This window comes from Choristoneura fumiferana, chromosome 29 (assembly GCF_025370935.1).
Source record: "Choristoneura fumiferana chromosome 29, NRCan_CFum_1, whole genome shotgun sequence".
In the NCBI taxonomy this organism is placed as follows: Eukaryota; Metazoa; Arthropoda; class Insecta; order Lepidoptera; family Tortricidae; genus Choristoneura; species Choristoneura fumiferana.
The window spans coordinates 2,601,282-2,627,070 of NC_133500.1; the positions used below are offsets into that span (position 1 = coordinate 2,601,282).

At 38.2% G+C, this 25,789-nt stretch overlaps 1 protein-coding gene across 7 annotated transcripts in view; it reads left to right on the forward strand.

Moving 5' to 3' along the window:
* The window catches only part of LOC141444135 (uncharacterized), a 75,239-nt gene extending 50,946 nt beyond the window's left edge, over positions 1-24,293 (forward strand). The window contains exons 1-6 of one of the 7 annotated variants that reach the window (XM_074109570.1): positions 14,835-15,065; positions 15,834-16,082; positions 16,528-16,659; positions 18,222-18,338; positions 19,210-19,412; positions 20,999-24,293. In XM_074109570.1, the coding sequence (XP_073965671.1) occupies positions 15,954-16,082; positions 16,528-16,659; positions 18,222-18,338; positions 19,210-19,412; positions 20,999-21,242 (825 nt within the window). In that variant the 5' untranslated portion in view covers positions 14,835-15,065; positions 15,834-15,953 and the 3' untranslated portion in view covers positions 21,243-24,293. Of the gene's footprint in view, positions 1-14,834; positions 15,066-15,833; positions 16,083-16,527; positions 16,660-18,221; positions 18,339-19,209; positions 19,413-20,998 lie in introns of those variants that run through there. The other 6 variants (XM_074109568.1, XM_074109569.1, XM_074109572.1 and 3 more) reach the window with 6 other exon arrangements.
* The last annotated feature ends 1,496 nt before the right edge of the window (positions 24,294-25,789 follow it).

Below are 25,789 nucleotides of genomic sequence, written 5' to 3' on the forward strand. Positions count from 1 at the left end.
GGTTCCGTAGCCATTACGAAAAATTAAGTAATATTTTTTCTAAGGATTTTGTATTTTGTACGGATATTCCAAGTTTAGGTATATTGTATACCCCAGGCCGCTATTTACTCTTAAACTACAATAATTCTCAAACAAATTTAAACCGTTATAGTTTTCCTTGTAAGTTTGATTATTTAATACAAACCTGATTTTTTTTCAAATTTTTCCACCCACTGGTTTAGATTTTAAAGGGGGGGGGACGCTCAATTTTAATGAAAATTTGCACTTTAAAGTTAAATACTTTGCAAACAAATCACTGAATCGAAAAATCGTTTTAGCAACTCCTTAATGGTTTTAAAAGACCTATCCAACGGCTACAAGGCTAAATGAGAAAAAAAAATCACCCCCAGTTTACGGCTATGGGAGGTACTCTAAAATTTTTTTTTGATTTTTTAACTGTACTATTTTATCTGCATAGTTTACATATATATTCGTGCAAAATTACAGCTTTCTAGCATTGATAGTCCCTGAGCAAAGCCGCGGACGTGCAGACAGACAGACAGACATGGCGAAACTATAAGGGTTCCATTTTTGCCATTTTAGGGATTTTTGTATGTTGTTTCGTCGCTACTCTAAAACGACGGGAACACCACACCCTCCGGCCAGACGTGTCCAGCCCAGTCCCATTTTAGCAAGCAATCTTTTTCCCAACGTCGTTGCGCGTGTTTTTTAAGCGCAGCGTGGTGTTAGGTAGTAGCTATAGCAGGCGGCGTTATCGACTCAGTCATCTCTAAAAAATAGTAGATTGTTCAACGAGGGACTAAAACAAGCCATAATGACACGAGATGTTTAGCCACCCGAGAAGAGCGAGGGTGACTATAGTTCGAGTGGCATTATGGTTGTTTAGTCTCGCGTTGAACACTCTACTTTTCACTTTGAAAGCAAATGAAAAAAAAATTTTTAATCCCTATAGAATAAAAAGGAGCTTTAGTCCCGATATGCAGAGACTAAAGTAACATTTTAAGAGCATGAGAAGTGATAAAAATAATAATAATGGGACACTTGACACCAATTGACCATGTCCCAAACTAAGCAAAGCTTGTACTATATCATAGAATAAATACATACCTAAATACATATCAATCCGTGGTGGCCGATGGCCGAGTGGTTTGACCTATGGCCTCTCAAGCAGAGGATCGTGGGTTCAAACCCCGGCTCGCACCTCTGAGCTTTTCGAAATTCATGTGCGGAATTACATTTGAAATTTACCACGAGTTTTACGGTGAAGGAAAAAATCGTGAGGAAACCTGCACAACCTGCGAAGCAATTCAATGGTGTGTGTGAAGTTCCCAATTCGCACTGGGCCCGCGTGGGAACTACTGCCCAAGCCCTCTCATTCTGAGAGGAGGCCGGTGCCCTGCAGTGGGACGTATATATAGGCTGGGATGATGGGATGAAATACATATATACGTCCAAGACCCGAGAGCAAATACTTATTCGTATTTTTCATACAAATTTGTCAATTGTGTTTAAGAAACAAAACTGTTTTGTACAATTAAGAGTTTACATACATACATTTACATATAAATAACTGCCCGGCCGGGGATCAAACCCGCGGGACCTCAAGCTTCGTAGTCAGGTTCTCTAACCACTTGACTATACCCGGTCGGTATCTCTTCCAGCCAACCTTGATAATTGCATTTAATTGGGCTATTGTTAGCTGGCCTTGATTTAAAGTACACGAGGGGGTTGACCTTGGAACCTTCCAGTACATAACATCCACCATTCTACCCTTGACATAGCGATAAGCCATAACTAAAATTTTCGCATTACATATTTTCCGCACACCCAAAACCGAAATTAATCACTTTATTACCATAGTAATAGGGTATTCGTGGTATTTCAGTCTTAAATACCTCAACCCTGATTTCATGACGTCAAGGCACGCAAATTATCGCCTGAAATAAATCAAAGGTTATGTTAGGTCAAGTGGAAATCGATGGTTCATTCAAAGTTCACGACCAGCAACAGAAGGCCTCTGCCTCTAGACGTTCTCATCATCTTCCCAGCGTATGTAAGTTCCACTGCTGGGCACAGGCCTGCTCTCAGAATGAGAGAGATTGGGGCGAAGTTCCCGCGCGGGCCCAGAGCGAATTAGGAAATTCACACACACCATTGAATTGTTTCGCCAGTTTGCGCAGGTTTTCTTACGGTGTTTTCCTTCACCGTAAAGTTCGTAGTATATTTCAAATGTAATTTCGGACATGAATTTCGAAAACTCAGAGGTGCGACCCGAGTTTGACCCTCGATCTTCTGCTTGAGAGGCGATAGGTCAAACCACTAGGCCACCACGGCTTATCAATATTTTTGTAAATTTACTGGATAAACAATTGAATTTTGATGTGTGTCCCTCGGGACTTTAGAAGTGGTGTTAGCGCGAAGCCGCGATTCAGAGGGGCTAATACGAAACTCGCAAATCGAGGTTCGTATCGCACCGTCCCTTTCACTCGCATATTAAATGACATAAGCGCCAGCGGGACGGCAACATACGAAGTTCGAGTTTTGCACTTCGTGGTATAGGGCCAGGTTCGTTAAGTTTCTGAATCTTTTATACAAACAAGTTTCACCAAATATTACTCGAGAGATTTTCAGTCGCTAGTTTGGCCGCAGCTAAGTGAATAACTTCGCCAAACTTTTCAAACTTTTCCCATTTGTGGCTTTTCGAGGATTTGCAGGGAAATCTTGAACATTATTATAGAAGTTGGTACTTTGGCCGTTAATGTCGACATGTTGCCTTAGATAACATCTTGGTCTGCGGATGGTTAGTTGGTCTGTGAGAGCCTTAACATAAAACACTTTTAAGCATCATCAATTCATTATAATTTCTGGAAGACGTTCACTGTTGAACACAGGTTTCCCCCTTTGAACGCCACAATGAACAACAGCTTAGATAGATAGAAACTTTATTCACAACAGCATACAAAGCTCAAATTACAATAGAAAATTCACCGTCATCGTCATCATCTCAGCAGTAGGAAGTCCACTGTTGGACATAGGCGTCCCCCATAGACCTCCAGTTGCTTCAGCTGGCAGCGGCTTGCGTCCACCGTGAACCCGCGGCTTAAACCAGGTCATCCGTCCATCTCGTTGGTGGAAGTCCTACGCTGCGCTTGCTGATCCGCGGTCTCCACTCCACTCGAGAACTTTTCGGCCCCAACGGCCATCAGTTCTCTTCTCTATATGTTCTGCCCATTGCCAGATCGAATCTCTGATTCTGATCTGATTCGAATTCACCGTAATTAACTTAAGACATGCACTAATAGCATAGGTCTAAACAAAAACACGCACATCATAAGAATCTAAATCTGAATCTGAGGGGGTGTACCCACCATTGGGACATGTATGAGCTTAATAAGATTTTGTTAAAAATTTCATTTTTAATACAAGCCTTTTTTTTTGTTGACTGTACTTTTTATTGACTGTACTTGTATTGTCACCCAAACTACATTTGCATACCGAATGTCAAGTCGATGCCGTTAACATTTGAAGAGTTCCGTCCTGTGGAGACGATCTTGGCCGGACTACCAGGATGTCACTACCAGATTATTGTGTGCGCAACGTTTTTTTGCATGCTTTCCACACCGCTGCTGAAAATACGCAAACGGCGCGGAATCGCAGTGACGGGCCTTAAACGACAAGACGTTTAGGGCACGTCACTGCGATTTCGTATTTTAAGCAGCGGTGTGTAGAGCATGCGATAAAAACGGTAGGCATACGGTGCGTCACTGCGATTCCGTGCCGTCACCGTTTTTTAAGCAGCGGTTTGGTGGCACCTTTAAGGCCCAGAGTTGCTTAACGAGCTATGGAGAGGGCTATATGCTCGGGGTTTCTCTACACGATCGATCTAAAGTGAGGAGATACGCAGGAGAACGAGGGTCACTGACATAGCCAAGCGAATTGACTCGTCGAAGTGGCAATGGGCAGGGCGTGTAGCACGGAGAAAAGATGGCCGTTGGGGCCGAGAAGTTCTCGAATGAAGACCGGGGGTCGGCAAGCGCAGCGTCATCGACATCTAAGTACCTTACGGCACTAGACTGTCTGTTTGTAACAAAACGCGCGGCGCATCAATCATCAATATTACTTTGACACAACCGCTGTCACGGACGTCAACAGACTATGGTGAACTGTTCACAAAAACCGCGCTGTGAACTGTTTTTGTGCGCCGTTTTGATGTAAGAAACACTCAGTCTAGTACATAGATGTCAATGCGCAGCGTATACGTTCATCAATGAGATGGACGAATGACTTAGCGGGTTCACGGTGGATACGGCCGCTTCAAACAGTGAAGATCCTACGGCTGATGTGATGATGATGATGAGTTTAACGCTAAAAAATTCAACTCAGCTAACGTATCTTCATAAAACGTAGCAGCCATTCTATTTTACAGTGCAGTAAAACTCTTTAGCAACAAGCTTTAACGTGAAGGCGACATTACGGCCCCGTTAAGGTAGACTCCGAGTAGAGCGGCTCCGGCGTCACTAACGCAGCGACAGTAACGCGGCGATAGAGCGATAGTATTATGCAGTACGAAAACGTATGAACTAACGTTCGAACGCAGCGTCACTGTTGCTGCGTTAGTGACGCGGAGCCGCTCTACTCGGAAGTCTACCTTAACGACTACGCGACGGCGCGGTGTGCGACTTCTCTGTACAGGCGAACAAATTGAATCATGACCCAGGATGGAACCTTTTAATAATCAATTTCACTATGATTTCCTTGACAAAGCTATGAGATGTCAACATGACATTAGTAGCACAAAGGTTCCAACCTTGGGTCATGATTCAATTTGTTCGACTGTACATTGCGTGAGCTGCCAGGTTACATAGGATCAGGAAATTAGCCAAGTGCGAGTCAGGCTTTGCGCAGTGTAGGATAGGGTACTTAACTCTAACATAGTTGTAAGATTTAATATTACTAACCATCTATGGACATTGTGTTTGAAATAAATGGATTATTTATTATTTATTTGTGTTATTTTTTTATCTCTCCTATTAGGAGGTAAAATGTTGCACGGGCTAAGCCAAGTGCTTTTAAATATTAAAAACTATTTCTAATTCTAACTGTAGTTTTATAGAAAGGAATTTGGTACGTATGCCAAGTGTTTAAGATGACTCTTTTTGTAATAAGTGTATGTGGCTGAGTGCATATTGAGTGGCCCGGAGGCATTATTATTAACTTATATAAATCTAATCAAACCAAATCAGCCCACATCCACCCACTGCTGACTAAAGAGTAAAGACCTCTTCATTTTCAAGCCACTTTCCCGCTTTTATGTAAAGAAGTTGTTAACAATATAGGCATATCTACCTACCTACTAAAAGCCTCAGACGCCCTAAGTCTTTTTGTTTTATTTTTAAGTTGATTTAATAAAAAAAATATTTATGTCAAGTAACTATGAGACTCATCGACTTGTTTTCCGTTAGTAAAATTTTATCAGCTAAGTCATCTATCTATAGATATCTCTATATTGTCTTATCAGGTAAGTAAGTAAGTCAGTTTTATTGCATTTATTTTCAAATAACAAACATTTCAAAAATATTCGAATGTTTTGCAAAGTGCGTAGTTCTACTTGATTTCTAATTCTGAACTCGTATTTTATTCTGTTATTGTTATCCTTTTGCGTTTTAGACTATTAGTTATTCTGTGGTTTTAGTCTTGTTTTAGTTATAATTGTATTCAACAATAGCTACTAACTACGTAACTCAATTATAAATAAGATGTATACTAAAAATTTACAGAGAAACCAATTAATTTTCAGGTGGTAGGACCTTGTAATCCGGATGCTACACCACTTGCTCGCTTATCCTGTCGTAGCAGTGCTTGCACTGTTGTTTTCGGCGTGGAGAGTAAACAGCGTGAAATTACGCACTGAGGTACATCTTAGCCTCTAGGTTGGCAACGCATCTGCAATTCCGGTGTTGCAGGTGTCTATGGGCTGATCTTATCTCAGAAGACCACTTGCTCGTTTATCCAGTTAAATTAAAAAAAAAAAAAAATTAACTCGTAATTTTGTACGCCAATTTCGCATACTAGCTGTTGCCCGCTACTCCGTCCGCGTATAGAAGTATAAAAAATAGTTTACACCCTATTCTCAGACTTACCGAATACACAAAAAAAAAAACATAAAAATCACGGCTGTCAAAGGAGTTTGGTCACAAACATTTTTGCCCCCAAAAATTTATATATCAAAAGAAGAAGATTCAACTAACAGAAAAACGGGCAGTATTAAATTATCGTTAGGCAAAGGCATGACGTGCAATAATTACTACGACCCACCAATATGATCTATACTGATGGTTTTCAATGTATAACAATAATATTACTTACTTAAATTTCATAAATATTCGTCAATACGAGTATAAATACGCTTGACTACACGATCAGTAATTACTACAATATGTTATACCCAAATATAGGGTTTGCAATATCCGAATAAAATGAATAGTTCGATTTCGATATTCGAATATTCGAATTTTTCGGATAATTTGAATATTTTGTGAAATTAAACGAAAAAGGTGGGAAAGCTGACAAGGCCAGATCTCAGTAGTTCCAATACCCGCTCTATTATGGAGACAATATAGCGCAACCGGGGATCAAAAGTCTTTATCCAGCCACTTGGAAGAAACAACCTAACGAAGCTAAAAATGAAAATGGCCAAACCGTCTCCACTAAGCCAGAAATCCTTACCGAGATTGAGAGTTTTTACGGGCAGCTGTATGCTTCTCATGCTGCACAGCCTCTTCCCGATCCAAATGACTTCAGAGCCTCACTAACTCACCACTATACTAAAGATATCCCCGGATCATCATCATATCATGTTAAAAATAGCAAAGCTCCGGGTGAAGACGGAATTACTACAGAGATTCTCAAAGCTGGAGGCTTACCTGTACTCTGACAGCTTAAGAGGCTTTTCAATTCTATCATTCACAATGGCATTAAGCCGGAGGCTTGGAACAGAAGCGTGGTGGTATTGTTCTTCAAGAAAGGCGATAAGGCTTTATTGAAGAACTATCGACCAATATCGCTTCTGAGGCACATATAGGGTGATCACGAATCTTCTTGCGGTAAAGTTGACGAGTTTCGGCCCCCGGAGCAGGCTGGGTTTCGTGAAGGCTACAGTACCATAGACCACATACACACAGTGAGGCAGATTATACAGAAGTCAGAGAAGTATAATCAGCCCCTGTGTCTTGATTTTGTGGACTATGAGAAAGCCTTCGACTCTGTTGAAACCTGGGCTGTTCTGGAATCTCTGCAATGCTAGCGTATCGATTGGCGATACATAGAGATATTGACATGCTTATATGTATAGGTCCGCAATTATGTCCGTCCAGATCCGGGACTGTCAGACAGAGCCCATCCAGCTGCAGGAGTCAGGCATGTTAATATCCCCGAAACTATTTTCTAATGCGCTGGAGGAGAGGAGTCAGGCATGTTAATATCCCCGAAACTATTTTCCAATGCTGGAGGATATCATTAAGTTACTGGACTGGAGCAGATATGGCATAAACATCAACGGCACATAAATTTCTCACCTCCGTTTTGCCGAAGAGATAGATATAATGGCAGAGTCGCTGCAAGGATTGACTGACATGCTGAATAGCCTCAATACTGCTTCCCGACGAGTGGGTCTCGGAATGAATTTGGAAAAGACCAAGTTTATGTTCAACAGTCATGTCATTCCGAGACCAGCGACCGTCGGTGGCGCCACACTCGAAGTTGTGCCTGAGTATGTACGAGTATATCTTGGTCAGACTATACAACTCGGTAGAACTAACTTTGAAAAAGAGGCTAATAAACGAATACAGTTAAAAGAAATTAAAACTAAATTAAATTAATATAAGCAAAGAAAAAAATGCAAATTGGTTCTACAAACGCAAATTATGCGAAAAACCGCATTAAAATAGGTTCAGCAGTTTATGAAAAATTTGTAGAAGAAGGATAACAGCGACTATTCGGAAATCGTATCATGTAAAAATCACGTCAAAATGCTAAAAATAAGTTAGTTTTACTTTTATTTCCTTTGTTTTCTTTGTAACGACGTATTTGTTATTTATTGTGTAGTAAATAAATGCTCATTAGTTTTTTTTAATAAAATGGTAACACGTACCTAATTCTAAACACAAGCACACTTATTATATTTACTGGTATAGTTCGTTTTTTTAGGGTTCCGTAGCCAAAATGGAAAAAACGGAACCTTTATAGTTTCGCCATGTCTGTCTGTCCGTCCGCAGCTTTGCTCAGAGGCTATCAATGCTAGAAAGCTGTAATTTTGCACGAATATATATGTAAACTATGCCGACAAAATGGTACAATAAAGAATTCAAAAAAAAATTTTTTTAGAGTACCTCTATACGTAAAGTGGGGGTGATTTTTTTTCTCATCCAACCATGTAGTGTGGGGTCGTTGGAAAGGTCTTTTAAAACTTTTTGTCTGTCCGTCTGTCTGTCTGTCTGTCCGCAGCTAAGCTCAGAGACCGTAAGTACTAGAAAGCTGTAATTTGGCAAGAATATACATATCAGTCACGCCGACAAAGGTGTACAATAAAAAAAAGAAAAATTTTTTTTTAGTGTACCTCCCATAGACGTAAAGTGGAGGTGATTTTTTTTTCTCGACTAACCCTATAGTGTGCGTATCGTTGGATAGGTCTTTTAAAACCATGGCGGGTGGTTGTAAAACGATTTGTTTGCAAAATATTCAACTTTAAACTGCAAATTTTCATTAAAATCGAGCGCCCCCCCCTTTAAAATCTAAACCGGTAGGTGGAAAATTTAAAATTCAGATAAAACTTACAAGAAAAACTATAACGGTTAAGTTTTTTGAGAATTATTTGTAGTTTAAGAGTAAATATAAAATATTCCTAAACTTGGTACAAAATACGAAATCCTTAGAACTAGTTTAGTTTTTGAAAGGTCTCTGTAGTGAGTTTATCATGTTGACCGACCTTTCCGTCGCTTAAACAACACCCTTTTTATAAAACGCGTCGCGGGACAAATTTCATATTTTTACGAGACTTCGGACCGACACTCGTCAAAATAGAACAAGCTATGTGTAGTTAGTGCTAGTAAGGTAAACGTCCGGATGCTCGACGCGCATTAGAGGACACCCTGTTGTCATCTCTATTGCTAATGACATAAGATTAAAGATGCCAGCTATTGGGACAGTGACGAGCACTCGTACGTTTATCTTATTGCAATTGGGAGAAGCGTTCACGAAGATTATTTATTACTGTTGTTCGAAAGTTTTCTACTACAAAATTGCTGATAACTTGATTATTTGCTCGAACATCAAACATTCGCCGTTTCTAATTTGTCGAACTAAACAACAAACATACCCAAACATAAACTCCAATTCAATAGAATCTGACAATCCTGTAGACACTTCCAGCCTAGTAATATAAATACCGGGCTGCCTAAGGCTTTGTGATGTGACTATTATTATTTTTTGATTCCTTTTAGATGATAATTGCAACAACAGGGACATATATAATCAAGTGTGCCCACGATAGGGTGTCTTAAATATGTAGAAAATTGTCAGATTCTATTGAATTGTACTTTAGAGCCAAGCATTGCTGCGAACATTTTCACAATCATTCCAGGGAACGCCCTAGTGAATGATCGGCAAAAAGCCCGAAGCAAAGTAGTTTTCTTATAGAATGGTCGCTAGAACGCTCGCCTAAGCGTCTTAACTGCGAACTACAGAATTCAAACTTCGTGTTTAGCCATCCCGTTAACGCTAATAATAATAATTTAATACGAGAGTGGGACGGTACGATGCGAACTTTGCGGTTATCGAATTTCGTGGTAACACCGGTAGTACCTACTATTAGTTATTCTGTGGTAACACCCCTGTTTATTTTGGGTATGATTTTATTGATCACCTAATAAATGCGTTTTCGGCGACCTAATAAATAATATTTGTTCCTAAAATAGTAGATCTGTCACCTAAATTGAATCACCAAATAATATTAAAACGGTTACAATACAATACAAAGACTCTTTATTGTACACCAGACATAGTAAGCGATACAGAAAACAGAAACACAGAGAAAAAAAAACCTAAATATTATTTAAAAATTACTCTGAAATAATATTGATCATTAAATAATTATATTGGGTTCCAAAATAATAAATGTGTCACTTAAACTGAAACACCAAACAATATAGAAATGGCTTCTTAAAAATTAATTAAAATCACTAGAAAATAATATTGATCATCAAACAATTTAACTGAAATTTGTCGATAATGATATACAATGAATGAAATAATAATAATAATATCCTCTCACAAATTACACCAATTGACCCAGCCCCAAACTAAGCAAAGTTTGTTCTATGGGTGCTAAACAACGGGTAGACATACATACATATATACTTAAAGACATACAAACATCCAAGACTCAAGTAATGTCATTTTAAAGACGGTAATTGTTAGGAGAGTGACGAGTTAAGAGGACGGGCCTTTAGATCTCTTTCCGCGGGTGTCGTAAAAGCCGATTGTAGGCACAGGGAGGTTATTACGAAATTCAAAAATCGATGTTTGTATCATACCATCCCTCTCACTCTCGTATTAAAGAATATAATAGTCAGCGGGACGGCAAGATACAAGTTCGAATTTTCCACTTCGTAGTATAGAGCCAGCTGTGACAGGAGCATCTTGATACCTAAAAACGTTCCTAATAATAAGGCTTGACGGACAGACGGACGATGAAGAGATTCTATAAGCGTTTTTCCTTACAAATAATACTATTCTAGAAACCAATCGTAAAAAACGAAAAATCTTTATCGACATTTTTTATCGATATTTTCTCACCCCTAACCCAGTTTCCGAAGGCCTGGCTAACAAGGTTTGGAGGCTTGATGCAATTAACAGTCGTCCATCGTTAGTTGTAGCCAATCAGAAGTGAAATGGCTTTTTGCATTCATTTAGTTCATTCAAATAAGACTTTATTCTGCGCTCCAGTGAGGACGAAGTGAAAACAGAATTTTAAAACCGATCTCTTTACTGATGTCGTTACATTACAACCTACAATACAATACAAATATTGTTTATTGCACACCACAAATCAGTACAATTTTTTTTTTTAAATATTATTCATTTATTTGGCCAAGTAACATCAGTCACATTTAGCAAGTCATTACAACTACTTACATGCATTGCAAACTCTTAATCTAAGTACTTAAACAATTTCAGTACTTACATCAGATTTGGACTTTTCTTTAATCAAGTCCGTGAACTCATTTACTGAATACAGTGGATGTAATTCGAAAAATTTCCATTCCTTTAAATTAGCTTTTTCTTGGTGAACTTCAATTAGACTACTAAATAAAAACAAAGATACCACAGTCATTATACTGTCTTTTGTGAAATAATGTCTCAATGTATAATATAAACACAAAATCAGGGTAGACAATAGGCAGTCTTATCGAACCTACTTACTACACAACACATGACTCTTTATTGAACACTGACATATAATAAGCAGGGATATAGAGGTTTTCCAAGGTAAGCAATAGGCGACCTTATCGCTTCAGAGAGATCTCTTCCAGGCAACCTTCACAATAGACACCTTAACATAGTGACCTTAATACTAAGTAACTGATTGATTCAAGCGTTAGGAGTACTTTGCGGAGTACCCGTGTCAATGAGAGTTTTTACTTTATACCTTGTTCCTCCACTACCACACGTGCAAGACAGCTACGTCTGTACGACACATATGTGCTTAGTCCTCCTCCACTTTCACATACAAAAAATCAGCGCTTGAAAGGAAAGCAGTTCCGTGTCGGATTAACATAATGTCCTAAGCAAATCCACGTCTGTAACAATCAATCTCCCCTCCCACAACCACTAGTAAATTAAACACCTATACATTCGGTGCCGTTTATATTGTCCTTACAAAAAATACTAAGGGGCTGTTTCACCATCCATTGATTAGTGTTAAGTGACGGTTAAATGTGATGCCGTCTCTATTTGTTTTGTTCGAATAGACGGAGACGGCATCACATTTAAACGTCAGTTAACACTAATCAATGGATGGTGAAACAGCCCCCAAATTAATTAGGTTACATTAATTTTAATAACAAAATTACAAATAGAACGAGACGACCTTAATAATGTAATGCTCTCAGCAAAAGTTTAATTTGCTTTTAAGCTAAAACAGAACTGGGAAATTTAGCACAAGTTCAGAAAAATCTGGCACTATGCTTTAGAGTTTAGAGGTACTAAAACACCAAGGTTTCAAGATATTTATCATGGTGATATGATTTCATGTAAATTTAATCCTATTTTTTCCTGTACAGTTTAAGTTCTGATCACAGCATTGGCATTACAATAGAATGCGAACAACTGGTTGAGTAGATGCGGTGATAATTTTCCATTCGTGAAGTAGGTTTAGTGATGTGCGCATACGCTTATCGATCTATCGATCGTTTAAACAGCAACCAACCAAAAATACCTGTCGTTCTTTTATTTATTTAAAGTAAAATAAAATATGATATTAAAAAAAATAGCCGATTGTATTAATATTTAGCTAGTGCACAAACATACCTACACAACTTATATCAGTTATAAGTTATATTTCTTAATTTTAATTATCATATTAAAAAAATACCGAATTGTGATGTGACTCAATCAATATCATACATGGAGGATGTTTACTATATTGAGATTCCTTTTGTAAATAACTACTTAACTTAAATTATTATGAATTTAACATAACATTAAACCTGGTCTCCGTCAAGATAATACTAATTTTTAACGTTACAAAAAAAAAAATATTTGGAAAGTAACTACTATTCATTGCTATGCTATCAATTAGTGAATTTTAGATCTGTCCCTGAAAGTAACTACTTAAGTAAATTCACTTTTACTTTAAATTACTCAATTTCTCTATTTTAAATGTAACAAAAGCAGTCAAGCATTTTGTGTTGTAACAAAAACATTTGTACGTGCATAATTTCAACAGTTTATTTTAATTAAAAAAGATAAAGATATATATAGCTTTATCCTGTCGCTCATTTCATCATCATCCCAGCCTATATACGTCCCACTGCTGGGCATAGGCCTCCTCTCAGAACGAGAGGGCTTGGGCGATAGTTCCCACGCGTGCCCAGTGCGGATTGGGAACTTCACACGCACCATTTAATTACTTCGCAGGTTTGTGCAGGTTTCCTCACGATGTTTTCCTTCACCGCAAAGCTCGTGGTAAATTTCAAATGTAATTCCGCACATGAATTTCGAAAAACTCAGAGGTGCAAGCCGGGGTTTGAACCCACGACCCTCTGCTTGAGAGGCGATAGGTCAAACCACTAGGCCACCACGGCTACGGCCACGGTTGCTCATTTAGAAGAATAAAAAAAATGGTTAGCTCTCTATACCCGGACCCGGGTAATCAAACAATCCCTTCGTAGTCCACTTCCATGAGCATCAAGAAATATGTCTGCTATATATCTTCAGGGGTGACATTTATTTGGCTTACTTTTTAATGTCCGAAACTGATTACGCATAACAGGTTTCGCATAATTTATTTACGCCGAATCTTAAACTTGCCGAAATTTAGTTCGGCATTATTCTGTATAAGCCGAATAATGGTTTACCCGAATTTATTTTGGCATAATATTAACATGGCCGAATTGTATTATGCATAATCTTGTTTAGCATATATGTAATTTAGCCGAATTTTGATAGGCCGAAATCCTGTCCAAATCTATGTCCGTAAAATAAATTACCTAATTACTATTGATGACTAGAAAAATAGGTTATTAAGGTTAGAATTGTATTTGTAATGGAACGAACAGCCAGCCACCAGTAAAAGAGGCACGGGGATAAAGAAACAAACAAAATCCTACGAAGCTTTTTGAAAAAAAAAAAATATTTGATACTTGGATAGGCGAAACCGTAAAGGGGGACCAAGGGGCAAGGGGGGCTGCCCCTCGCAATAAAGAAAACCCAGGTAACGTGATTGCTCAACTATAGGTTAGGTTAGGTAAGTATTTTGTCAAGGCGCGAAGCGCCTTAACTAGGCGGAATAGGAGCTCCGTCGACTTCGCCTCAGAGTCGTTAAATTCATATGAATATTTGCTTTCCAGACATAAAATTGGTGTTACATTAAGTATGCGAAAGTAACTTTCTGCGTAACTAATGCGTAAGATGCTTAATGGTTATGCGTAAGAGAATTCTGCGTAAACTGTTATGCGAAAACAGTTTCGGCATAAATACTATTATGTGTAAACAGATTATGCAATATAAAATTATGACTAAGAATATGCGTAAACAAGGGGAACCTTTGTTCAGTTTCTAGCTCTAGTTATTTAGGCTGTGCTTCAGTGGCGAAGCGTGTGTATCAGCCGCCCAGGGAGGAAGAAAATTTTGCCGCCCTCATATTTAGCGTACTCATTCTAATCGATCCGGTCTAATCGGTAGGAATTATCATCATCACCCCAGCCTATACACGTCCCACTGCTGGCCATAGACCTCCTCTCAGAATGAGAACACTTGGGCCGTAGTTCCCACGCGGGCTCAGTGCGGATTGGGAACTTCACACATACCATGATATTTTATGGTATTTTGCCGCCCCCTAAATGTGCCGCTCGGGCGGACCGCCTCCCCGCCCCAACTACGCTACGCCAATGCTGTGCGCTGTCTGTGTAGTCATTTTACGCTATTATTATGGGTATAGAGGAGTATCAAGTGATTATTAAAGACATCGACCTCAGGCAGACACTGACCCACTTCTAAACATCGACAAATCTCCCCTCACTACACAAATCAACTAAATTGTGCAGTCGCATTCATCTCGACTACACCGAGCAAATGTTCCTTACAGTTTGGCCCAAGCATTCAAACAAAACACTATCTCCCCAGTGCCTAGACTCTAAAACTCGTAGATCTTAATGAAGATATGTCTCAAGTGGCTACAGTTTTGCTACTAGGACAAAGTCTCGACGATCTATCTTCATAAGTTGGTTAAGGTTTATAGTTTCATGAAGATCAAGTTTCTAGTACAACAGAAGGAGTATACTAAACGGGTTTGCTACGACGCTTTTGTAGATTCATGAAATTGTACTTATGTGCTTATCGGATTGTTGTGAGACTTTGTTTTCCAGCTTTATTTGGGATAGAGTAATGTATGTTTGGAGCACGACACTCAACTGTCAATCCCTTCGTCTAAAGCTTGTGCCATGCTTGTGTCTTAAATGTCTCTCCTCCGATATCTAGGACAAAATCTCCTAGCAACTTTTAATTTGCAGTAGTATTGTAGGTATACTTGCAACAGTTCATAAAATCCACAAGTGACTAGTAAGCACCGTCATCTTTTTCTAAAACCAGATTGAAAGGTCGTTTCATAATTACATTAACCATAAGACTTTTACCCGTTTATAATATCGTTAGCGTTTTAGAAGAACTTGTTAATTAGTACAATATATATATAGTATAGTATATACAATATAGCAATACTCTCCCTGTTGTTTTACGCTGGTCTCTTTAAATTTGCATAACATTTTTAATCCAATCCAGTTTTAATAATCGAGTGAATAGTGAATCTCATTCTTTTAAGGACCTTATTACTTCCTAAGGGATATTTCCAACATCTGATGTTTGAGGTAGAAGAAACTAGTTTCCCTGTGATTAAAATAGAAGTCTACACAATTCTTTAACGATCTGTAGGGGCCGTTTCACCACCCATTGGTTAATTTTATTTGACGGATAAATGAGATTCCGTCTCCGTCTAATCACACAAAACAAACAGAGACGGCATCACATTTATCCGTCAGATAAATTTAATAAATGGATAGTGAAACAGGGCTTAATATCCAATTTAAACAGAGACTGAAATCGCTTAGAGCATTTGGAAATCTTGTTAGTGCCAGAACAGTAGTGCTTTCCTTCGACTTAAGTGCGATGTACTTGTGTTAATGTGGTTTGTGGGTGCAGTGCTGGTGGTATGTTCGGTGCAGTGCCTCCAGCTGGACAGCCAGGCCTCCACACGAAGGCCGAGAGTCACCAAGTACAGCAAAACTACCGTCACTCCTGGTGTTACGACGGTAAGTGTTTTTATTTTGAGACCTTCTCAGAAGGTTAGCAAGTTTGTGAAATCTACTACTTTCCTATTATAAAATAGAGACATCAAATTCGTGCTTTGTCCAAACTTTACATAATATCACGTAAATAATCATAATTCGTCCTTACGATGAATCAGGAGACCCACTTGCTCGTTTGCCACTCAGTCGAATAATAAAAAAAAGAATACTCTACCTACGATTTTTTTTTATTCATAGCAGGCAATGAATGTGTGAAACCACTTTATTATCAAACGGTGATAGTGTTTGTTTAGGTATTTGTGGGCTCTTGCTCTTGTCTATGACTATGCCCATGACTTTAAAATGTAGTTACCTTGATTTGAATAAAAAAAAATGGGATCAAGTGCCTAAATCTTCAGTTACCTTATTAAACAACATTAGTAAGTAATTTTCCAATTCCGCCTTCCAGGATGTAGCAACAGAGCGAAGCCTAGTGACAGCAACGTACCGCCTGCAAGGAGGAGGCGGCGAGACCTGCATTCTGCTCACAGTCGACGCACTCATAGACATATCATACGTCACCAAGCTCAACGAGCGAGCGGTAAGGATATGAAAGTAAAGTGTTAATGTTAATAAGAATGAAGTTGTGAAGGTGTTGGTTACAAAATCATGCAATAATATCAGGATTGATTTATATGCGATTTAGTATGGAGATAGTTTAAGTTCAGGGAAAGGAGATAGAATAGTTTTTATTTTGGAAAATTGCATTGTTCTCGCGTAGTAGTGCAGACGAGGTCACGGGCTAATTGATGCTAGTGACGAATAAAACAATAGAAGAAAAATAAGTAGGATAATGAATGTGTGCCCACTCGTAGGCAGTATAAAGAGTTTGGTAAGAACTCACAACACGACGATCAACATCAAGACACCTGACTCCGTGTTATGCCTGTGAGAAAACGGGTCAACTTATGATTGGCCACCATGCCGTGACAGCATGATAATTCAAATAATCAAAGACCATTTAGATTGAGCTAGATTGACGTGTCACAAGTAGGTGTATCGGGCACTTCAGTATTTTCCATTCATTCTTCTATATGAGTTCAATCAAGGACGCCAATCGCTAAATGTAGACTTTCCACCCCTCATTAATTCTACAACGAACGCTATTTGCATTAAATAATCCCCGACTAATTTTAAATTTCCATCTTTGATTCTTGCTTGACGTAAAATGGCCTCTTAGAATCGCTATTTGTAATAAGTCACCATCTCTTTTCCTCATCCTACACCATTTACCAAAATGAAATTAGAATACGATTGTGATTCCTAGCACATTAGATAATAAGCCTAGTATGTACATTAGTAATCATTCTCTCTGTGTACCTGTTTCTGTATCGCTTACTACTTATGGTGTACAATAAAGAGTCATTGTATTGTATTGTACCTCAGAAATGTTTTGATATCCAACAAATATTGATCTGTTTACGTCTCTCGTCTACTCTGTTTATATGCTAATAAAGAGCATGTTTTCGCTAGTTTCCAAATGAAGAAACTAATAAAAAGAACAAATTATATGAACACTGTAAACAAAATAGTCCTTCCCTTGGGCAGTCGTGTAACTTTTGCACGAGTAGTAAGAACATTTTTTTGAAGCGTTATGGCGTTTTGACTACTATGTCTCGTGTTCTAGAAATACATTTATTTTATTGTTAATTACACGACTGTCCAAAACGATATCTTCTGTATTCTCCTCATGGTTAGTGTATGATGCATTCCGTTTGCGTTGATGATTTCAACAAATTTATTGGTGTTACTAAGTAACCAAATTGTTAGCATCCGCCATCTTAAAAACATGCAAATGGCGCCGACCAATTTGTGTAGATGTCGCGATTTGCGTGCCTTCCTACAGAAGGCCATCCAAATTTGGCAAATTTTAGAAAAATACAACTTAAAAATAATGTTTCTAAACGGTTACTACTACACTACCCTACCTTTTAGATAAAGGAGTTCGAATAAGTAATGTAGTTTCAGTTAATTCGGATAAGTTGTAGAGTTTAGTGCCCTGATCAAAGTCGCTACAAGAAAGTATTTTTCTTGACAGACTGGATTAGTTTGCTGCAAATTTGAAATTGGAGTGATATTAAACTTAAACTATTTTTTTTTCAGGATGCGAACACGTTCGTGCCAAATAACGCGAAGGTGGAGGGTGAATGCAAAGAGGGGGACTCCGAGAGACTCGTCATATCCTTCAAGGAGTTTACGCTAGAATTCTCTTTTGCTAAGGTAACGTGGACGTTGAACTAAAACGAGCCTTGCTCACTAAACAGTTTCAGATGAATCATGGCTAATTTCACTTTGGTCACGTGTCTATTGGTGACAAGAGCACGCGCATGAGGGTCAGCTTGGTCTGTACAGTCACCTGCATTAATATCTGCCACAGAAGAGCGTGCAAAAATATCTGACACGCCCTAAAAATAGAGTCGTCTCAGATATAAATGTACAATTAGCTGTGTTGTTGTTCTTTGTTTGTGTCAAATATTGGTAATGGCCTACAATATTGGCATGCATTTGACGACCGATTGGCCAAGTGGTTAGAGAACCTAAAGCTTGAGGTCCCGGGCTCGATTTCCGGCCGGGGCAGATGTTTGTATGAATAATACGAATTTTAGTTCTCGGATTTTGGATGTTAAATATGTATTTAAGTGTGTATTTATCTATAGTATGTTTATCCGTTGCCTAGTATCCATAGTACTAGCTTTGCTTAGTTTGGGACTAGGTCAATTGGCGTCAAACGTCCCATGGTATTTATTTTATTTTATTAATTGTTGCCTAATTATATATTTTTACAAGCCTATATATCTATGTATGTATCTGCGCGTCAAATCTTGCGAGTTTAATTTGACCCACCTCTACTGGTCGGATTGACTTGAAATTTGGCATACTTATGGAAATCTGGTGACAATACAATAATCTACTAGTGATATCCTGGAGGTCTAGCCAGAATCGTCTCCGCAGGACGGAACTCCTCAACGGTTAATGGCATCGACCTGAAATTTGGTACGGAAAAGTAAATTGGATGACAATGCAGGTACAGTCAACAACTAACCTAACCTAACCTAGCTTATTAAACTGACGACAAAAACAACGCTTTCAGACCCCAGGCGGCGAGCGCTGGTACTCAGGCAACATCAGACTGACCTACAACTCCAGCGCCCGCATCCTGGAGCACGCGGCGAAGCAGGGCCGACGCGTGGTCCTTACCACCAACTCGCGGTCGCTGCTGTTCCCGACCCCCGTTGGGAAATCCTTCTTCTGTCCCGAAGAAACCATTATTGACTTGGTTGAAGATGAGGCCAGGTAATATATTAACTTCATTATGAGATAAACCATAATTACATAGCATCAAATATAAAAAAATAAACTATCTGAAACTTAAAATACTTACATAAAATAAAAATAAAACCTAAAACTAAAACAAATTACTTAAAGTAGCCCCCTTGGACAAGGTCCCGAAGATGCTGGCAGCGTTTCCTGTTTGAATAACTAAGCTAATTCTTTGTCCGACGAAGCTGCCAGCTCTTCGGTCCCCTGTGACGTCTATTATAACCTTTTTGAAATTTCTTAAAAAGGCCTAAAGCGCTAGGACCACATAGGATCGCATATTATTACATATTTTGGTATCACATATTATAGGTGTATCATAATATTCATGATATAACAATACGCATTAAATTAAATAAAACTATCATAAACTTAAAATACTTAAGTACGAGTTTGATTGTTGATTGTTACATTCATAAAAAATGGCGGCACTGTGCGACCGTCATGATGACACTTTGGGCTTATAACTTCTACCTTTTTATCAATATTCCCAGATCTCAAAACTTCTTGGTCTCAAAATATCTAAATTGTAGAATGCCTAATTTTGTTATCTTATAACACCGGAATCTTAATATGGCTGAATTTCAAAATACCTTAGTCTCATAATACCTAAACTTCAAAATGACTTTCATGGCAAAACAACATATGCTTAAAACAACCCAAAGTTAAAATGCCTAAATTTGTACGTTAATAATCAACATCAAATTTCTCGAACACCTCCCGTGAAAAAAAATTAGGCATTTTGCCTTTTGGGTGTTTTCGGTTTGAGTTGTTTTAATATTTTGTCATTTCTGTCATTCGGTATTTGAATGAATTGTGCATTTCAATCTTTAGGTATCTAGAGGATATGACATTTTAAGTAAATAATGAATTTCGTTCATTTTAATACAAGAGACAATTTGAAATTTTAGGTATTATGAGTCTCATCCACAGCTTACCAGCCAAATGCCAGATGCCATCCAACCTACGGGCCGGTGGTCTGCCCACAATCTTGACCACCGCTCCGTAACTGTTTTTAATCATCTGTTGTCGCTACGTCTTGCCAAGTGTACCTACCGCCCATCCACAACTCCAGTCCGTTTTCGAATTTTAGGATTGACAATGTGGTGCCCAGCATAGGCCGCTCTATGGCTCTTTGTATTGTGCGACTTTTATTTGGTGCATGTTTGCCTTCGTGAGCGTACAGTCGAACAAATTGAATCATAACCCAGGTTGGAACCTTTGGGCTACTAAATTCATGTTGACATTTCATACTTTTGTCTAGGAAATCACAGTGAAATCGATTATTAAAAGGTGCTACCCTGGGTGGTGATTCAATTTGTTCGACTGTACCTTTTTCAGAACCTTAGGGGGACATCCATAAATTACGTCACTATTTAGGAAGAGGGGGGGAGTCAGGCGGTTTGTGATACAGAAACCAAATAATTTTTATTTTCATAGCAATACGTGTGACAAGGGGAGGGGACTCGAAATGGTCAAACTTGGTGTGACATACTTTTATGAATAGCCCCTAGTTAGGATGAACAATAGACTAACTGACCCTGTTCTTCCTTATCTTCCAGTCCAAACGTCGGTCACCGTGCAAAGCTCTATCTCCGTCAGATGCGCCTCCAAGCCTTCATGTTCAAGCGGGACGGAGAATTCGGACCTCCCTGGCATTGCTCAGACTCCGCCCGGGCCCGCTCGGAAACTGCGCCGGTAGCAGTTGGCGCTGCCTTAGCGATAGCCACTGCAGGCACACTGGTTTGTTATGCCGTATGGCGCTATTTGAAGGTCAAGAAGGTCCAATACGACACGATGGAGTGAAGGGGTTAGTTGCGTTCTGGAACAGTTGGTTGAGTTGTATGTGGATGATTTTGTTATTTTATGTTGGTGTGTTTTAGTATTTTTTGTTGATGTTCTTTTGTTTCGTAATCTTTTTTCTTTGGGCTAAAGCTGTGCGAAAAAATAGTCTGGATGTTAATATGAGGATGGGTCAGAAGTGCATGTTATGCCGCATATAAAAGAAGTAAAAGTGAAACAATGTTTTGTGAAATTTAAACATGCGGAGGAATTGCCTTCAAGATTTGGTTTGATTTTGTAGGTTTTTTTTAATGGGTGTGAAGTTCAGAACGCATCTTATATAGGCTAAGCTAGTGAGATCTCAAAAACAAATTATATGCCAATGTCGATAAATTTCTAAGAGGGGTAGACCAGACTGTTGTTAAACTGTCAAATTTGAAGTGAGATAGTGTATCGTTTGCACGGCTACCAACCTCTAGATAGGACGAATTCATCGTTGCTATAGTATGCGCGTTAAAAGTTGGTAGGCCTGTTTTAAATTTAGTGTTTAAATTGTCCATTTCATGTCATATTTCATTTGCTAAGCTGCAGTGACTATTAGTGATGTGACATGGAATACTCGTATCAATGTTTTGAAAAAATATTGTTTTGAATGACACCAAGATTATTTTTAATAATAAAGTTGGGAGTCGATGTGAAAGAGTGTAAGTAATTAAAAAAATGGTGTTATTAAAAAAAAACATTGAAACTATGGGCTGCGAAGGCCTGCGAGAAAATTAGTAATAGTTGTTTAAAAATGTTGTTGACGGTTGATTATTAATGTAAAAATGTATTTAATCCCCATATAACCCAAACGCCCCATAGGTTAGAACATTTGACTCTCTAATTTGAGAAGAAATCTAAGAAAATTGGCTTGCACTCATTTGAAAAAAATCCGTTTTGTTTGGAGTCAATTTAATTGAGGACTATAATTAGTTAGTGTGCATTCATAATCATTATAAAATAGGTACATATCACATGATAATAATTATATAATTTTAGCATTCATTGTAATTATATGGAAGATATATTATGATATATTATTTGAGATTGTTTGCGATAGCGGACACTATATATCGAGATATTACGTGTACAAGCAATAAATACCTTTTTATTGATGCCCGTCGTAAGACACATGGCTGTATTCGATGTTGTATTGTGCGCAGAACTTGGGCTCACTAGTGTCGCATTATATTGTATTGTAGAATTAGGATTGTTACTTTACTAATTGTGTCAACTAATTCTTCTTCTATCATATTCTTCCTTTTTCTGATAATTCTATGAATTCCTTCTCTTCCGGTAGAGTAGTAGTCTCCTTGTTAACACAATGTAGGTATCTTAACTACTTACTAAAAGAGCGGGTACTAAAAATAAACACTTGTATTATATCTTTCCAAGAAAATATAAAAGTTGTCTTCAATCATCGTTCTCAAGCTCAATACGTATCGAACTGGTAGGCACACGGTTGTTTTCCATACAAACTTCCTGCAGTTTGGGAACTTCACAGACGCATTGAGCTGCTTCGCAGATGTTAACAATATTTCTCGTGATATTTTCACTAACTGAAAAGATTAGTGGTAAAAAGTAAAAAGTATTATTGCATCACTGCATCGCACATAAATTCCCATAAATTTAAAAGTGCGTGCCCGGGTAAAAAGTCGCGACCCTGTGCTTGGAAAGCTAGGTATAAAATATGCATGAAAAGAATCACATATAGTTTTTAAACTTGTTTAATCTCTTATTTACCTCACTGCCGCTAGAAAGTGGGGTTGTGTTTTTTTTATTTTGTCTTTGTCATTTATAATCTGTACCATTCAGTGAATTTCTATTTTATTTGGACGGAATAACGATAAAGTGGGTTTGTTTCTAGCCCCCAATTTAGTTTTCTATGGCTTCCTATCCTATGTATTCTCGTCTCACACTTCATGACATTTTATGCTTCCTGATAATACCTCTATACCATTTCCCTTTTAGTATTTTTACTGCCTAATTTAAGGTTAACAGGCGCTAATATCTAAGGTTTGTGCATTACTATGTTTTAAATATAGTACTGAAATATGTAATAAGCAAAAGAGAAATAGCTATATTAACTAAGACACTAGTAACCAAGTTGTGCTAGTTAAGATGCGCTGTGTGTTAAAGCTTAAAGTCGCAAGGCTCTTTGTTTATCGTAACCTAATACTCATCAATTACTATTGAACATATCGTTTAATCTCTAAGTTAATGTAACATGCGTTTTGTGATCACTGTTGTGTAAGTTGGTATCTTGTTTGTGTGCAGGCAGCTGCATGTAGCTTAAGTTAGTGATATAGTCCCACTGTCTCGCTTGCTGTACATAGGGGTCGCTTTCGTTTCGCCGAGTGACAGAATTCAACTTTTATATATGTATTTGGATTTTTCGATATTTATACATACAGGCATACGCTTTTTTCGTCTAATGTAAATATTTCTCGACTCGTAAGCCACTTTTCGAATTTTAAATCGGATCGCACTATTGTTTGGTAAAATCTATCGTTTTAATATTGTATCATTTTAAGAACTCTGAATATTTCTGAAACGTTTTCTAGTAGAAAGATATAATTCTATTTTCCTAATATTTTGTACGGGACTCCTGTAGTTTGTTTCCTCAATAGTTCGATAGCATTACGAACATATCGGTGCATTTGTATTTAAAAAATAATGTTGTACTAAAATTATTATATGCCATACGATTTGTCTTCCAGTAACATTGATCTTATAACAATAGCGTAAAGTATTGTAGCTTATTATACATATACATAATTACGATCATAATTCAAAGGTGGTGGTGTTATGGAATATTGCTAAGATAGTTCCGAGCGAGCGAGTCATTGACTTTAGTCATGTCTAAATTATAAGGAGTGTAATAAGCGCGAAACACCAATATATTAACCGATATTTTGGTAAACGCATAACATTCACCACTAAATAATATCTAAGTGACATATCTCAAATTACTGTAATTTAGTGCGTTCATTTATTGAAATTGTCTTTATGAATAAATGACGTAAAAACTGACTATTTTGTATTTTATTTACTCTCTCCATCAGGTTACAACACATTGAAATAAAAATCTGTCTTCAAAATTACGTAAACCTATAACAGCGCCATCTCTTATTGACATTCCAAACATAAATGTCGACAAGTTCCCATCACTACAGACTAAACATTCACTGGTGCCATCTATTTATTATTACTAACAACTAATTAGCTTTGCATCACGTCTGCTGCTTGACAGTACATTTAGATTCACACCAACTAACTGCACAGGATAAAGTCGTTTCAATTTCTATGTGCCACGCTAGTTTAAAAAAAAAACTAATTCATTTGTCTGTTAGATTATAAGAAAATATGGCGCACGTATTTTTTCTTCTGTTAATTAAACAATTATGAAGTTTATATAGTTTATAAAGCCGTGGTGGCCTAGTGGTTTGACCTATCGCCTCTCAAGCAGAGGGTCGTGGGTTCAAACCCCGGCTCGCACCTCTGAGTTTTTCCAAATTCATGTGCGGAATTACATTTGAAATTTACCACGAGCTTTGCGGTGAAGGAAAACATCGTGAGGAAACCTGCACAATCCTGCGAAGCAATTCAATGGTGCGTGTGAAGTTCCCAATCCGCACTGGGCCCGCGTGGGAACTATAGCCCAAGCCCTCTTGTTCTGAGAGGAGGCCTGTGCCCAGCAGTGGGACGTATATAGGCTGGGATGATGATGATGATGATATAGTTAGTTAAAGTTCCGCGTGACACGCTGCTGGGCGATACTTTTAGCACGGCGTGACGTCACGGGCACCCACTCTCGAACTTTGACACGCTTCATCTAAGTAACTTTTTGTTTGACTGACAAAAGAATAAATACATGTCTTATATTTTATGATAATCCAACTGACAGAATAACCCTCTGTTTCACCATCGATTGATTTAATTTATCTATCTCACGGATGAATTTTATGCCGTCTCTGTTTATTTTGTTCGAATAGACGGAGACGGCATCACATTTATCCGTCAAATAAAATTAATCAATGGGTGGTGAAACAGCCCCTAAATCCATACTTTATTAATGTGAAAACAAGTGTGTGTGTTTGTGTGTATGTTTGTCCGTCTTTCACGCCGTAACGGAGCGACGGACCGACGTGATTTTTGGATAGAGATATTTTATGGGCCCAAGAGTGACATAGACTACTTTTTATCCCGGAATAATGCACAGTTCCCGAGAGGGCATTTATTCCAGCGTTTCAACCGTCCCATTTTTCTGGACACTTTTCTGACACAATGGCCGAATATTTTGATGCAGTTCTTTAGTTATCTGGTAGAAATACAGGAACTCTTAACAAATAATCGAAAACGACATCAAAATCTACATTCTAATTCGTAAAAAATTGGACCAGATAAATGAGGCGATTGAAACGCTCGAACAAACGCCCGAGAGCGCGTGATAATGATAACCGAATTCCACGCGGGCAAAGCCGCGGGCAAAAGCTAGTAGAATAATATAACAAAACGACATGTAATAT